Consider the following 15,558-nt stretch of genomic DNA (forward strand, 5'->3'; position numbering starts at 1 on the left):
CAGTGGGCTGCAGTGGGAGGGGCCCAAGGCAGTTGCCTAGCCACGCCTCTATGCAAACACCGCCTCTGCTGGTGATGAATACTGCTGCTGCTACTTTGGGTCTTCTAACCCTTGGCTAACCATATCAAAGCTTATCAGAAAAAATGACTTCTAAAAAGGGGGAGACTGAAAAATTAACATTACTCTGTATGTAGGTATTTGAGGTAAATTAAGGAAATTCATGAATTCATGGTCAGAAATGGTTTCCACAAGTCCAGATTTCCCACAGCGAGTGAATCAATAACATCCAATAAATTACATCAGTTGTATGTTGTTGTTTTAATCAAAATATCTTTAATTTAGACATCAAAGACTTTGATGAAACATCCAGTGTGGGAGACACATGATCCCATAGTGCAGATCTACAGTGAATATGTTCATAGTGCCACTAATACAAGTTTTTTTGTCACTTTTTAAAATATTTCTACACACTCAGCATTAGGCTTTTGGACAGCGTCCAGGGCTGTACGGCCGCCTTGTTTGGCTCAATTCATACATTGGAGTGAAAAAGAAAAAAAATTGCATAGTACAGCTTCCACTCAAAATTCCAGTTCATACCTCCTTACTGCAGGCTGCAAAATCTAATACTGATATAGAATTGACCATCTCACAAATCAATACATGAGAGTTTCTCTGCAGCACCTCTGTCATCACACTGTTCACAGATGGGAAAAAAAAACACTACAGGAAGAGGAGAAATGACAGAAATGACTGAACAGAATAAGGTAACAGACGAGTATGTGCGTGCACAAAACAGTAGGAATAATACTTACATGGAATCAGTCAGTGTGTGTGTGTATGTGTAAGAAGAAGAAAAGTACAGTACTGGCCCTGTAGAATGTGTGAGAGACCGTGTGTGTGTGTGTGTGTTTGTGTGTGTAAGGAGAATGAGAGGTACTGGTCCTGTTGAGGTATTATGTCCAGTGTGTCCCAAACTGTGTGTGTGCAAGTCTAAAGAAAAAGGCACCAGCAACGGCTCTGTGCAGGGCATTCTTCATACTTGGACATAGTGGAAGTGGAAACTTCACGTGGTCTTCAGGTACGCCCCTCTGTGTATTTAGATGTGTAAGTGTGTGTGGATATCTCTGCAGTCATATCACCACTTTCTCCAGAGACCTGACGGGCGGAGTTATTGCTTTCAAGCCATTGCCGGGGCAACTGCTGCCGCGGCTGAGGGCGTGTCCGGTCGCCATAGCCACGGCATGGCAATGTTCAGGGGGGCGGGGGAGGAAGACGGGGCAGGAGCGCGTACGAGCGTGACCCTTGTGACCTCCCGCGTGGCAAATCAGCTGGCTGACCGTGTCCAGCGGGGAGATGGTGTGAGTGTGCGAGAGGGTGTGCTCCTCACGCCGCTTCAGTGAATACCACGTGAGGAAGATGAAGAGGAAGCCCAGGAACTTGAGGCTGGCGGCCAGGCCGAAGTAGACGAAGCGCAGGGACGTGACGTCGTACTCCCAGCAGGAGCCGTGAACACCACAGTCCTGCTGCCACAGCATGCAGGTGGTGTCGATCACAGCACCGAAGTAGATAGGGGTAGGAATATAGGCTGGAGGGGAGGAGGGCACACGTCCACTTAGTTTACTGTACATCACACTACTGATGTACACTATTTTAGTTTACTGTACATCACACTACTGATGTACACTATTTTAGTTTACTGTACATCACACTACTGATGTACACTATTTTAGTTTACTGTATATCACTCTTAATGTACACTAGTTTACTGTCCATCACACTATAGATGTACACGATTTTAGTTTACTGTACATCACATTATTAATGTACACTATTTTAGTTTACTGTCCATCACACTATTGATGTACACTATTTTAGTTTACTGTACATCACAGTATTAATGTACACTATTTTCATTTACTGTACATCACAGTATTGATGTGCACTACTGTCATGACGCCAAAGCAGCAAATTGCTGATTTGACAATTAAAGAACACGGGATTCACCTGACAGGCTTTTTGTTGCCTGTCTACCATAATCAGATCCCATACCATTACACTCAAATATCACTTGTGTGAAGTAGTTATCAACACGTTCTGTCTTACCAAGAGTCCTGAGAAGGACAAACTGCATCCCAAGAGCAAACGGTCTCTCCTGTTCTTCTACAGACCTGGTCAAGGAAAAAATGGCATAAATGCAGCAGTGAAAATGTTTGCAGTTTTTGACATTTCTAAACCAAATTAATTTCCTTAAAGGAATTACTCATAAAAAGTTTCTAAAAACAATGTACAAATAACAACATTAAGGCTGATTACTGAATATTAATCAGTTGCTTGGTTTAGTTTGTGCAGAAATGAACTCCCACAGTTAATCTTAAAACAAGAGGAGGGTAAAGGTGGCATAAGATAGTGACCTTTATCTGTTTAAAGACATGAAAATAGGGCCCAAAGCCTTTTTGAAACTGACAACAGTAATTTGAGAGAGAGAAAACAAAACACCTGACACAGATACAGTGAGTAAAAGAGAGAAGAAAAGAAAAAGAAACATACCTAAGGGTGACGATGATAGCAGACGGCTGAGCACACGCGGTGATGAGAGTGACGATGAAGAGGAAGATGAGGAAGGTGATGAGTGTTCCACAGGTACGCTCGCACTTGCCAGCAAGCGCGTAGCCGTTTTCGTTTAGGTATGTTTTCACAATGACCACCTGCAATTCGTGATTCCCACCAGATGGAGTGATCACCTGTCTGCTCTGCACACACGCGCAGTCTGAATAGTTCCTGAGCTGTAAGAGAAAATGCACACATGTATAGGTCACATGTAAACATATGGCACGCTGAATAAATGAAATGCATTCTATGGTATTTTAAATATAACAAATGAAGCTCTCTCCAATTCCAGTGATACATCTTTGTGGGAGAGGGAGAGAGGGAGAGAGAGGGAGAGAGAGAGAGAGAGAGAGAGAGGGAGAGAGAGAGAGAGGGAGGGAGGGACAGAGAGAGAGAGAGAGAGAGAGGGAGGGAGGGAGAGAGAGAGAGGTAGGGAGAGAGAGAGAACGAGAGAGAGGCCAGGTTCTGCCACATTCACTTTTGCAGAGAAAAGATTTAGATTATACTTGGAAACTTTATTTTTACATTTCTCGTGATGGTAAATTCGTTATGAAGCAGTTTTACAGTACTTTGGGGAAAACTGTTTGATATGTCATGAACAAATCCAGAGGATGAGAAAGATTCAAAAGGGTAAATTATCCTCTTCTGGGTGACGGTTTAATGTGTCCAACGGAATCATTCATCACTTTATTGTCACTCTTTTTGGGGGTGAGAGAGAGATGTGCATATCCTCACTCCTGAGCTGTCATTGGAGACAGTGTTGCAGCCTGCCAAGCAGGGGTTGAAGTAGGTAATACCATCTGAACCACACACAGGGGCATACTCATGGATCCGGCAGCCACAGTTCACATTACACCCCGCAGTTAGGTTCCGATGAGACAGAGTCAACGTGGGCCTGCATGGGGGGGGGGGGGGGGGGGGGGGGGGGGGACCATATGACTACTATAAAGACACATCTTGGGAACAAAAGACGTCAGAGTAACAAAGGGCTAATGACGTCTGGCTGAGTCATTTGAAAATGTGGTTTGAGCAGCCACATGGTTAGTGGTTTGGCCTAAAAACCTGTCTTGCAGGTTTCCACCAAAAATAATTAAGAGGTAGAGTAGAGGTGAAATGTAAAATCTATGAAAGACGATATTATTCTGGTAAAAAAGTAATTTGACCACATTTCTGCCAGGGTGTCTGTCACTTCCGAGATGTTCAAGCAGAATAATTTTTTTGCATATCTCACGTTTCACACTGATGTCAAAATTGAAGCATGGGTACGTTACACTACCAGCCTTTAATCAGCATCAGCACATTTGGGTATAAATAAAAGGCACTGGCAAAACAACACAGATTTTTATAAGACATCTTAAAACACACCAAAAGGTTGATATGGATAGCAAGCATATTGGCTACCTAGTTAGCCTGTAGTTGAGATATGCTAACCTGTTTAAGCAGTTTTTAGCTGTCATAGGTTCGAGCTTCATTGTCATTAGGTTCTAGGCAGTGTTCAATGTCTGTGCAACTGGGAATGTGCGTTAGACATTCATAAATCAGATTATAAAATGTAAATGATGAGAGAAAAAAACATGTCTAAGTGTGATTTGATACCCAGTGTTTTCCAGAGACTCAGGACTCGGACTTGTGCCCTAGAGACACTCTCAGACTTGCACATCATGATCGACAAGTGAATCATGAACACCGCTGAGGGTTACATGGTCAGACCAACCTTTCACTGTGTGACTTATGCTGAGGTCTGTGGTGTTCTGCCCTGAGCATTTTTACAAGAAGACAGAATAGATATAAAAAAAACCCCCACAATTGACTGTATACTGTGGATACAGTACACTATGGAAGGAGGGCAAGAATATAATTATTTCTGGGTAATAGGCCTACCTACAAAGTTAAAGATACAATTAAAAATTTAAATTAAAAAATTATAATTTAAATTAAAAATATTAACATTCCAGTAGAATATATGTGTTAAGTATGCAGCGGCCATACCCAGTGGTGTAGGGTATGTTGATTCCTCCCAGGTTGATGCTCTCACAGCCAACGATGAAGAGCGTGGAGAAACAGAGCAAAGACACTCCACTGCAGATCATGGCCAGTTTGGCTGACTCTCTCGCTCCCAGCTTCAACTTTTTAATGATGTATCCTCCCAGCACGATGCCCACACCGGCACTTGGCACTATTATCAACCCTGTAGCATACGGATAGAGAGAGTGACAGAGAAAGAAGGGACAGCAAAACCAAATTAACAAAAACAGCGAAGAACACCTCCAGAACACAAAGTGGAGGTGTGTGTGTGGACATGTGGGTGCTGACCTGTATAGATGCTGGCACTCGATGCTGGAACTCCAAACTGAGACTCAATGAACTTGGGGATGAAGGTGATGAAGGCCGTGACAATGGCACACTCTGCCGTGTACGACAAACTCACAAACAGAAACGTCACATTGCTCAGGATACGCAAGGCTGCCTTTGGCAACTCTAAGGAGGTAAAGTGAAAGACAGATTTGAATAGACAGTGGATTATCTCAAATGTATGAATTACGGGACAAACAACAAAAACCAGACAATATAACAAAAACAATGTCCTTGACCCATAATCCTTCATATGTTTCATAAAACCATTGACCTGTGACATCTGAGCACACCTTTGTCATTACTCTCCACTACTGCAAGAAGTTAAATATTACAAAAATACAAGAGTGTCTAGTCCTGGTTCCCAAGAGTATAATTTAATTTCCTCCATTTACCTCCTCCCCCTCTCCTCTCCTCTCCTCTCCTCCCTAATATATTTATAAAGGTGCAATATTAAGTAAATATTTTTTCAGATTTCATCCTCAGATGGGACGTGACAAATGATTAAATGGAAGAGCCCCATATCTTTGTATCATATCTGCACACATGATGACATGAGGCCCACCAGAGTATCAACAAGAAAATTATGAAGGGTATGAATGAAGTATTTTCTAATATAGGTTCCTTTGATCATGTTATCACAATGTCATATCTGTTTCAGCTATATTTAGGATGGTACATTGCTTGTAGCTATAACTGGTGCTGTGTCGTAATAGAAAATAGAAAATAAACTTAAAATTAACTCTGACTTTGGCAGATCAATGAACGAGGTAGCTAACAAAAGTTACTAAACCCTAAATACCAACCAGTGAGTGTGTTCCACTGCACTTCCTGTTTAAAACGAGCGATTTGTCCTGCCTCAAGCAACCCAGAATTATGGACCATGAGGAAGAGTGAGGATTGATTTACAAAGGGAATACATTAATTCTTGCACTGAAAAATAGGTCTGATTTATCTAGGTATTATTTAGTTTGCCAAACAGTCGTTGGTTGTGAAAAAACAAAATCTTAAAACTGCTGACACTGATAAGTTGTAAGAAAACAGGTATCAGATATATTTTAACAGATATATTCTAGTGAACCTCCCCTTTAAGGCTAACTTATGTTCTAAAGAGACTAAAAAACCCCTTAATTATCCATCAGTGCTGATGTCAATACACTTTCTGACCATATACAGTTTTAGTGAATATTTGCATGTACTTCTAGTCCCTTATCCCACACACAATTCCAGTCCCCTGTCCCACACAATTCCAGTCCCCTGTCCCACACAATTCCAGTCCCCTGTCCCACACAGTTCTAGTTCCCTGTCCCACACGCAATATATTATGTGCATGCTGTGCTAAAATTACGTAGCACATGGTTTGCTTTTCATCGCCTCCCTTAAAGCTAATTCTGTTTTATTACTTTGTGAACTTTGAACAAAATGAGGAATCAAAGAAAGAATTTGGGGAGATGAGAAATGGTCATTTGGTCATACACATAACGTAAGGATCCTACACTGAGGTTTAACTGAGGTTTAACTGAGGTTTTACCACTGATGTCTCTGCCGAAACCCATGGAGGAGGACACGGCCTGACTCTTCTCCTTCATCACGTCGTCATCACTGGTCATATCCTCCGTCCTCTTCTTCTTCCTCCCGCCCTTCTTATGGCGAGGGGGAAGCTTCTTTGGGAAAGCAAACATGGGGAATATCACCAGCAGCATGGCCACAGCACACAACAGAAACCCACTCCACCTGATAGACAGAGACAGGGCGGTGGGGCAGAGAGAAAAGAAAGAGACAGTATGTGAGGCAGACGGGTCATATAACAGAAGGAACCCCCTCTACCCACAGCAGATGCAGAGAAACAGATCATATTGCACATATGGTGATTTATAGAGAAGAAAGAGGCAAACAGGCTTGCAAATAGATTGAGGATATAGTTGGCTTGTTTAAGCTCTGAAAGCCCAGGTTAAAAAATTTAATTCAAAACAGGAAGAAGCTAATAAGTAGCAATAATAACAACAACAACAATAATAAAAATAATCATAATTAGTAGTAATAATATGAAGAAGAAAAGAGTGTTGCAAATGTAATCCATTTATAATTGCTTAGATGCAGTGGGTGAAATTAAATATGTGATTGTGTGTGAATGAATGTGTATGTATGTGGGAATATTTGCTAAGGCATTTAAGTTTGCAAATGTATATGAGCCTCTCACCAATTTCCTACAAAACGTGGGTCATTCTGGTCGATGTTCACAGTAGCGTTTGGGTCCACATAGAACCCAATCAGAACCCCACCAAGCAGATAGCCGGCAGCAGGCCCTAGAGCTCCCATTACATACATGATTGCTACACACACACACACACACACACACACACACACACACACACACACACACACACACAGTCATATTAAAGACATCTACTGTGCATGTGTGACATTATGCAGTCATGTGAGTGCCACCAATCTTCTATATTAAATCAACATTATTATACTGGATGATGCATGTAAAATGTGCAGCAGCAAACATTTCACTGCATTTCCTCAAAGGTCAAATCTTGATACTCCAACTCAAACAGGTCTTAAGATTCTGAACTGCTGAAATAAGCTTTTAATGTGTCAACAACATACAACTTTCTGAAGCAAATCAATTAACAATATATTGAGCATTCAGGTCAAAATACACTTGCCTAAATACCCTTTAAATCATCAAATGGGGTAGCAGGGGTTACCAAAATTCTTGCTTTTATGTATTTACCAGTACATTTATACAAATAAAGGTTCGTTATGAGTTCAGTATAATTTATTTTTGTAAGAAAATATAATAATTTGTAATTTTACACACCAAACATTTTTGGTGATAATAATCCAATAAATAATGCATCTCTCATAAAGCAATAATAATAATAGTGAATTTAGAGTATGCAGGATAGGACCACAGTATATGTCTGAAAAATATTACATTGTGACTATTAGGGTTGGGCGATGTCTCCTTAATTGGCAGATGACGATGTTTACAGTAAAACATCGCGATGGACGATGATATTGTTTGGGGGGGTGTCCATGACCAAAAGGGGCCTACTATATAAAAACATAATGATTATAAAATAAAAGTAGTATAAAATAAGCTATGTGGTCATAATTCTACCCAGTAGAAAGTTTTAGGTGAAGAAGACCTAAAGAAGGTCTGTGCATGTTTGTGGAAAAACAAAAAAGTGGGCGTGGCATCACAATGGTTACCATCCATCGCTATGGTGGGTCATAAATGACGATGGACGATGATAACTATAGTGACTATATTACACACATTGCATATTGTGTCTGTAATATTCATTATAAGGTAATACCACAGCTAATGTATCATGGCAAAAGATTGCAACTGAGTGATTTTCACGTCATATAACAGGTACAGCAAGCAGCCAAACGCAGCAGTAGGCACTGAATAAGCCTCTTAAACAGCAAATTTTAATTCAGTGAAGGAATGCTAATGCTAATCGCCTTGTTTTAAATGTGGAAAAAACTGAGGAGATGATATCTGATCCAGGGCTAATCAAGGTCCAGATATTACCCATGACACTCCTACCGATTAAGTATCTACTTATGAATGTTGAGGTTTTACCGGTGTGATAGTTCAAAAATGAGATCAAAAATGCAATGTAAATGTCCAGTCTCATGTCGCAGTGAGACTTGTTAATGTAACCCATTCAAAGACTAATTTGTGAGTTTTAATTAAGTCATGTAATAATCAGGATTAGAGAAATTTACAATTTTGTGGAGAGCATGCAATGCTGGGAGCACTGTGCAATATTATGGTTCTGCAGGATGGTAGCCATTATGGGCTGTGTTGGTGGGTTGTACAATATTAAAAGTGTAGTTTTAGAGTATGAAAAATAAACTTTTGTGTATGTATATGTATAATTTAAACATTTGTTCACTTTTATGTTATTATGGCAGTTACAAAAGGTTCAAGAAAAATGTACCAAGAAAAAACAAAACAAAAAAAACAATGACATCACTGAACATTTTAGAGACAAATATATGTATTGGCTGTTTTCTTAATGAACGTCCTCTTTAAGTAGTGAATACTGTTTAGTGGGCCAAAGTTACTGTGCCAAAATAAGTTTTAAGATGTTTGTGATCTGAAGATCATGCATCATGTTTTTACAGCTTCCCACAGCTTTATAGCTGTAAGATAATATCAGAACACAGCTGGACGAAAACACCCACCACGTTCAATAACGCCGGACATCGTTTATGAGTAAAATCAGTGGCCACAGCAGCTACAGCTGCCGTCAATGGACAGTGGCCATACTCGCTGACCAATCAGAATGAAGAAGTTAAAAACACTGTTTGTTAAAGACCCTCCCCCTTAGAGTGACTCACCCAAGTAGAGTGAAGCATTTTCCTTCTTCACATTGTCATCCAGGTAGGTGGGCCCAAGTGTGTAGATGGGCGTGGATCCCATCCCCACTAGGATCTGAGCGCAGATAAAAAGTGCCACATACAGCGCATGCTCACTCTCTTCCTGGTCCCAAGGACACGCCTCTGGCCCCTCCCTCCTGCTGCTATTGGTGCTGGCACAGAGTCCGTCTCCACGTCCTGTAGTGTTCAGCTGCTCCAGCTGATAGGGTGGAGAGATGAAGTGTGGGAGGGCAAAAAGGGCGGCGCCCACTGCGATGAACACACCCCCTATGGCAAGCCAGCGTGGCCTCTGACCACGCCCACCGAAGTAGCTGATGAAGACGACCACAAGGAGGCTTCCGATGTCAAAACAGCTGACGAGCAATCCAGATTCGGAACTGCGGAGGCTGTATCGCTTTTCTACAACACAAACACACACAAACTTTAGTAATAAGTAGCGTTGACTCTTCTCTAGAACATCCTGAACACAATTACGCTAAATCCTGTCCACAGTTTTTTTCAAACAAAAGATTCGAGGCACTCAGGTGTGTTGGGGGATATGAGTTGAAATTCTTGTTAGTGATAGATCTAACCACTGCACTTAAAAGACAATAGAAAAGACCCAGAATTGGAAGAGCTGCTTACTGCACATTTATCTTTGTACATATTCCATTAAGCAGAGCTGGGAGCCTCTAAGCTCTCACTACACCAGTTGCAAAAGCCTTCCCGTTTTTGGCCAAGTGCGTGTCAGTGTCTAGAACTTTGACAGAAATATAACTGATTGAAATCTAAGAATGACAGGATTAAATATAACTTCGACATTCGATACACACCAACGATGTATTTAAACAGCTCGTGAACATGCATTAATATGTGCTTGCACATAAAATAAAAACCTTGACTTCCCAGCAGCAACCTCTGTGTAGGCCAATCCAGACAATGGGATATATATAATTTGATTAAAAAAATGATGATTTATTTATATGGTGCTATGGATTCACGTATCTCAGTAAATACTAACAACCCACCAATATTCTGCCAGGCTTTTCTAATGGATCTCTGGTGAACTCTGTTTGAATGGGCCTGGTGCAGCTGTTAAAATGCTACAATTAAGTTAATTGGTTGAGGTGATGCTGAATCATCAGCACAGACACAGTGGATCCACGTCCAGCTTCAGTCAACAGTAACACAGACAATATGGTTTACACGACCCACCGATCAGGTAGGAGGGCCCTTACCACAATTTGCCCACTGGAATGAACATCAGGGTATACATTAATATAGGGCTGCTATTCAGAGCCTTGCACATCAATGTGCTCAGAGGGTCTGTTATAGATCTTTCCCCTATCAGGATACCATTAACAAGACCATAAAACACCAATGGAGAGTGCAAGTGAGGTAAATATGAGAGTAGAGAGGCCAAGAGAAGACAAGAAAGGGAAAGAGAGCAGAAAAAATAAGAAATGGCAGGACAAGAGAGGGAGGAAGAGGAAAGGTGTAAGATGACGGAGTCTGTCCATGACCAAGGGGTCGAGGCACGTACCTATGGTCGTGATGACACTGCTGAGATAACCGGACACCATGAGCGACTGGATGAACGTGAGGTAACACATGTAAAACAGAAAGCAGCGAGAGTCCGAGAAGATCCCGCGGACGTAGCGCCCCACGGAGACGCGGCGAAGGCGCGAGCTCAGGAACAGCGTCGCGCGGCGGGTCCTCGCGCCCGCCTCCGAGCTGCGCGTGGAGCCGAGTCCCACCAGGCTGGCGGAGGACGGGCAGCGCTCGGTCCGGGACGGAGGGTCAGCCGTGGCTGAAAGAAGAGTCTCGCCTCCCTGCGGGGGATTACAGGCGCCGTCCGTTTCTAACGTCTGGGTGCCGTTGAGCACCGGAAGGCTCTTCGACTTAAGGGCCTGCCCTGGATCCTCAAAGAGTTTAATCGGCATGGTGGTCGCTCCGTCTGCACCATCTCCACGACCCCAAGAAGCCATTCTCCACGGTTCTGGTAGTAGGGCCTGTATGTATTGATATTATTTCCTAATCTACACCGTCCTGACCTGAGACGCCAGCAGTGACTGTACTTCAGCTCGCAGCAGTTGTGTTGGGTTCAACCTCCCGGGTGCACCAGTGTCTATTCAGCTCTCACATGCCCAACACGACCCTCTCATAGCCAAAACCCAGTTGTGGTTGATGACACTTGCGTATATGGCTTGTGAATGCGCTTTGGTAAGGTTAGCTAGCGATTTTCTCCCCCGCATTCATAAAAACCATGTTTTACGGTGCTATGGACTAGAAAAATCAACCCCCCAGTTATGCTTCCTAAAGTTTGTGCTTGATCAGTTTCATTGTAGCTTAGGTTGATATTACGGTGATAGACAATACCGAATATATTTTAGATCTAGCCAACCTAGCTCGCTCCCGTTAAAGGTGGAGAAAGCCCAGATTATTTAAGAACACAAAGCACCTTTGCCACCCAGTACACTATATTTCATAGGGAAACACACAAACGACTATTATCGCCCATAGTTAACAACAGCCCACTATTAGATGGCAAATTAATATATCCTAAAATCGATCAGCAGCTACAGAAGCAGCGGTGCTGCAGCGCCATGGCGCAGCGGTCCCGTTAGCGCAGATAGCTCGCGTGCTTCAACGCACCGAAAACGTCCCGACAGCGCAAAAACGTCCCGCTCGAGCCTCACCGGATAACGGCACGGTATTCCCTCCTCTCTCCCTACACCTCGATCCATTTTAACAATGCAACGCGACATGTTTTAAGTCCATTCTAAAGACTGCGCGTCCCCCGTGCGGCGTCGTGTCCTTGCTGTAGAAGCGAGGGGTCGCGTCGACGGTTGTTTACCGGCTGCGGGAGTGAAAAACGGGCTCAGCGTCTCGCGCGTTCAACTCGCGCAGCCCAGCAGTACTACGTCACCCGTGCCACAACAAAGACGGACCGAGCGCGGATTCATTAGTCCTCTCCAGGGCTACTCGGTTATACAAATGTCCTATCGTCCTACCACACGAGCAAACGTAACACCTTCCTACCACAACGGTGCAACTGAAACGAAACGATCTGCAAACATGCAGTCTTATCTGCAGTCTCCGAACACAATGAGTGTTATAAGCATTAACGTCCGGGTCGTTGCGTTTAAATGGCGTGTATGCACGAACCTAACGAAATTAAATATTTTGTCGGATGCTTTTACGATTATCAGGGCGCCTGCGATAAAATTATACTGAACCTAACAGAGTGAATAACACAATAAAAATGTCAAATTCGTGATTAAATCTTATTGTTCATTAATGCCATATACGTGTTATATCTTAGTTCACGGACGTAATTTTGGGGGGGCACTTTTTCAAAAGCCGGCTTTGGTCCCCCCCCAGTTTTTACGGTTAAAACCAAATATTTAAATAGCGACGAATCCATGTCCCCCCCACTTTTGAAATCAAAATTACGTCCATGTCTTAGTTATATCTTAATTATAGCTTGTAATACTCAATGAGCATAATTGGTACACCCCATCATCCCCATATCCGAATGTATACTGTTTAAATGACTGAGACTTAGTATGCAGCACAGTGGTGAATCAAATTTATTGAAACAGCCACAGATTTAAGTTCAATGTGATACAGTGGAGATAATGTGACCCCGTTCCAGCACAAACTGCAGGTACAGAAATACAAAATACATTTCTCAGTGCTCTTTCTCTCTCTGTCTCGCATACACACACACGTATCATCATGAATATGTCTGTTAGGGGCTATTAAAGAGGAGGTCACAGGCTGCTCTTCCATTTCTTCTCTGAATCTCCAACTGTAAACAAACCAACAAACACAATGATGTTTGATTTTTGTGCAGCACTGTCAACACAACTGATATGTACAAACACCCCACAACACAGCACTGCCTGATGAATCTGCATTAGTTCAAAGCCCACAACCATGCTACTACCATTTGTGAATGTGTCGAGAATGGTCTGTTTCGTACCCAAGTAATATGTGATCAATTGTAGTCATGTGGTCACGAAGGGGAGCATTTACAATACATTTACAAAACAGGTGTAGCCAATTAAGTGGCCAATCATTATAGACATATATAAGTACGGTATATATTTGTAATAAAATAGTAAGTCTATATCCTACCCAGGAAGATCTTTCCTTCCTTCTGTAGTTTTTTTAAATGATGAAGCAGGTTGATTTCAGCAGCTCTGTGTAGGTACTCAGGTGTGTCCTAATGTCAAAACAAGGATAAAAACAACCTCACAACAAAATCAAAACGCCACTGACATAAACAAATTAATTCAATAGAACACCAACTTCCAATGGAAGGCAGGAAGTCTGTGCACTGCAAGCTGGATGTCTGTCACCTTGTAAACAAGTTTAACCAGAGCAGAGGGGCTGAAGGCATCTGTGGCATTATCTCTAAGCACACTCAGGATCTGCTGCTCCCGGGCTAAGCGGTGGGCGATGTACTCCTGGATCTTACTGCAAGCACTCAGAACGACAGGACCGTGACCTGATGCAGGAAAAACACAGCTTTTATGGTAAATCACTGGATAGAAATGCATGTTAATTTAATCTACACTGAAATTTGGGAGACAGTATAATGGTATAACTGTACTACACTACACAGGTATGTACATACACGCACCTGGGTAGATGAGGTCTGCCTTGGTGTCGAGCAGTGTGTGCAGTGAGAGCATGTAGTCGTGTAGGTCCTCAAATACTGCTGTTCCCTCTCCAAGAATGCAGTCTCCAGAGAAGACTGCCCTCTCCTCCTCCAGATACAGAGCCATGTGGTCATCAGTGTGACCTGGGGTAAACATCACTCTGCACATACATTGTACAAACGCAAACAAACACACACATACTGTAGTCATGTGCTACTAAGAAGCTCTTTCGAAAGCCAAATATCCCTAACACACAAACACATTACACGCACACTTTATGCAGATATATCAGGCTCACCGTAGTGTCGCACCCTCTGTCTTGATGACGTCTCCATCCTTCAGGTACATGTATTTCCCTTTCTCACCTATTTCTTCTGTTTGGGGAGGTGAACGAGGGAGTTTCTTCACCTGGAGATCTGAGCGTCACAAACATCCGCCAATAATGAAGACAAACTCAATCACTGACCAGCAGGTTCACGTTGTGTTATCACCACTACAGAATGAGACTTCAGACTTATGACCGTGAGAGTTCTGTGCTTATCTGTTTGTAAGCCTCTAACCTGTGTGGACATGTTCAAGGATATCAGGTACTCCACCGGTGTGGTCTAAATGCCAGTGTGTGATGATGATCTCCTGGATTGCAGAGTCACTCTGCCTGAGAGCTTCGTTAAGATTACTGATGTACTCAGGGACAGAAGGCTCCCCTGCGTCTATTAACACACGCCTCACCACCAACCCCCAACCCAAGCAGCGCATAGACAAACACACATGTCCAAGGACACTGAGAAACACCCTTTATGTAACACTGGAAAAGTGACTGTTATAATGTAGTGCCCTACATAATTAACAAAATTTATTCACGAAAGGTAACTGGTGTGATGCATACAGATTGAGGCTTCAGATAGCTATTAAAATGTTCTTGTGTGGTATAGAGGCTTGTTTCAGTACCTTTTCCCTGTGCCCACCAAGTACGTGTTGGTCCCCTGTAGGGTCATCGGACCGGGATTACAACCCAGCACACGCATAACTCTGGACGAAAGCTGCTCGATGCGAGGAATTATAGCAGACATTATTCGCTTGTAAATGAAAAATTTGCTAGACCAATGTTATCACGATGTAAAAATACATATACTGTCATGAATCGTATTCCCTAGCTACTATAGGTGGAAACTCCTTTAGACCTGGACTTTCACATCAGATCTCAAAACAAGTTAGCCAATAACTTCCGTTTCGAAGTTGGAGTAAATTTTCAAAATACAAGTCTTCTGGCATGCCCCACGGTAGCATACACGTGATATTTAGCAGATATTATAAGCATATAAATGTCTCCTTTAGATCTCAGTATTGTTGAGGATGTCTCTGTCCAATAGAAAGCTAATGAAATAAACTGTCCCTAGCGGAAAACTATAGGTGGGCTGCGGGCACCAGAGACGCTTTCGTGTATAGCTGCCACCTAGCGAGTAAAATAGTATATTAGCTACTTAGAACAGATAGAACAGAATGTAATAAGAAATAGCCTACTGTACAATGAAATAAGCGTGCA

General features: G+C 42.5%; 2 protein-coding genes across 2 annotated transcripts; both read right to left on the reverse strand.

Annotated features, from left to right (window-relative positions):
• Positions 1–315: 315 nt before the first annotated feature.
• Positions 316–12,461, reverse strand: slco5a1a (solute carrier organic anion transporter family member 5A1a). Its single transcript, XM_076981125.1, has 10 exons — positions 10,889–12,461; positions 9,328–9,765; positions 7,160–7,292; positions 6,491–6,693; positions 4,921–5,085; positions 4,597–4,795; positions 3,343–3,502; positions 2,548–2,783; positions 2,104–2,168; positions 316–1,585 (listed from the first exon to the last, which is right to left on the reverse strand). The coding sequence occupies exons 1-10, from the start codon at positions 11,331–11,333 to the stop codon at positions 1,131–1,133; spliced, it is 2,499 nt and encodes an 832-aa protein (XP_076837240.1). The 5' UTR covers positions 11,334–12,461; the 3' UTR covers positions 316–1,130.
• Positions 12,462–12,922: 461 nt separating this feature from the next.
• lactb2 (lactamase, beta 2) lies at positions 12,923–15,438 on the reverse strand. Its single transcript, XM_076981126.1, has 7 exons — positions 14,964–15,438; positions 14,576–14,739; positions 14,314–14,431; positions 13,997–14,175; positions 13,713–13,861; positions 13,489–13,576; positions 12,923–13,159 (listed from the first exon to the last, which is right to left on the reverse strand). Exons 1-7 carry the CDS (start codon positions 15,083–15,085, stop codon positions 13,122–13,124), a joined length of 858 nt encoding a protein of 285 aa, XP_076837241.1. The 5' UTR covers positions 15,086–15,438; the 3' UTR covers positions 12,923–13,121.
• Positions 15,439–15,558: the final 120 nt, after the last annotated feature.

The sequence above is a fragment of the Brachyhypopomus gauderio genome, chromosome 19, assembly GCF_052324685.1.
Source record: "Brachyhypopomus gauderio isolate BG-103 chromosome 19, BGAUD_0.2, whole genome shotgun sequence".
NCBI classification, from domain to species: domain Eukaryota; kingdom Metazoa; phylum Chordata; class Actinopteri; order Gymnotiformes; family Hypopomidae; genus Brachyhypopomus; species Brachyhypopomus gauderio.

Excerpts from the sequence above, each read along its gene's own strand:
- slco5a1a (XM_076981125.1), bottom strand. The coding sequence starts at position 11,333 with ATGGCTTCTTGGGGTCGTGGAGATGGTGCAGACGGAGCGACCACCATG. Across the intron at positions 7,293-9,327 it reads AAATGCTTCACTCTACTTGG|CAATCATGTATGTAATGGGA; the intron begins GTGAGTCACTCT and ends GTGTGTGTGTAG. Across the intron at positions 5,086-6,490 it reads TTTCGGCAGAGACATCAGTG|AGTTGCCAAAGGCAGCCTTG; the intron begins GTAAAACCTCAG and ends TTACCTCCTTAG.
- lactb2 (XM_076981126.1), bottom strand. The coding sequence starts at position 15,085 with ATGTCTGCTATAATTCCTCGCATCGAGCAGCTTTCGTCCAGAGTTATG. Across the intron at positions 14,432-14,575 it reads CCTTGAACATGTCCACACAG|ATCTCCAGGTGAAGAAACTC; the intron begins GTTAGAGGCTTA and ends TGTGACGCTCAG. Across the intron at positions 13,862-13,996 it reads GGCAGACCTCATCTACCCAG|GTCACGGTCCTGTCGTTCTG; the intron begins GTGCGTGTATGT and ends TTCCTGCATCAG.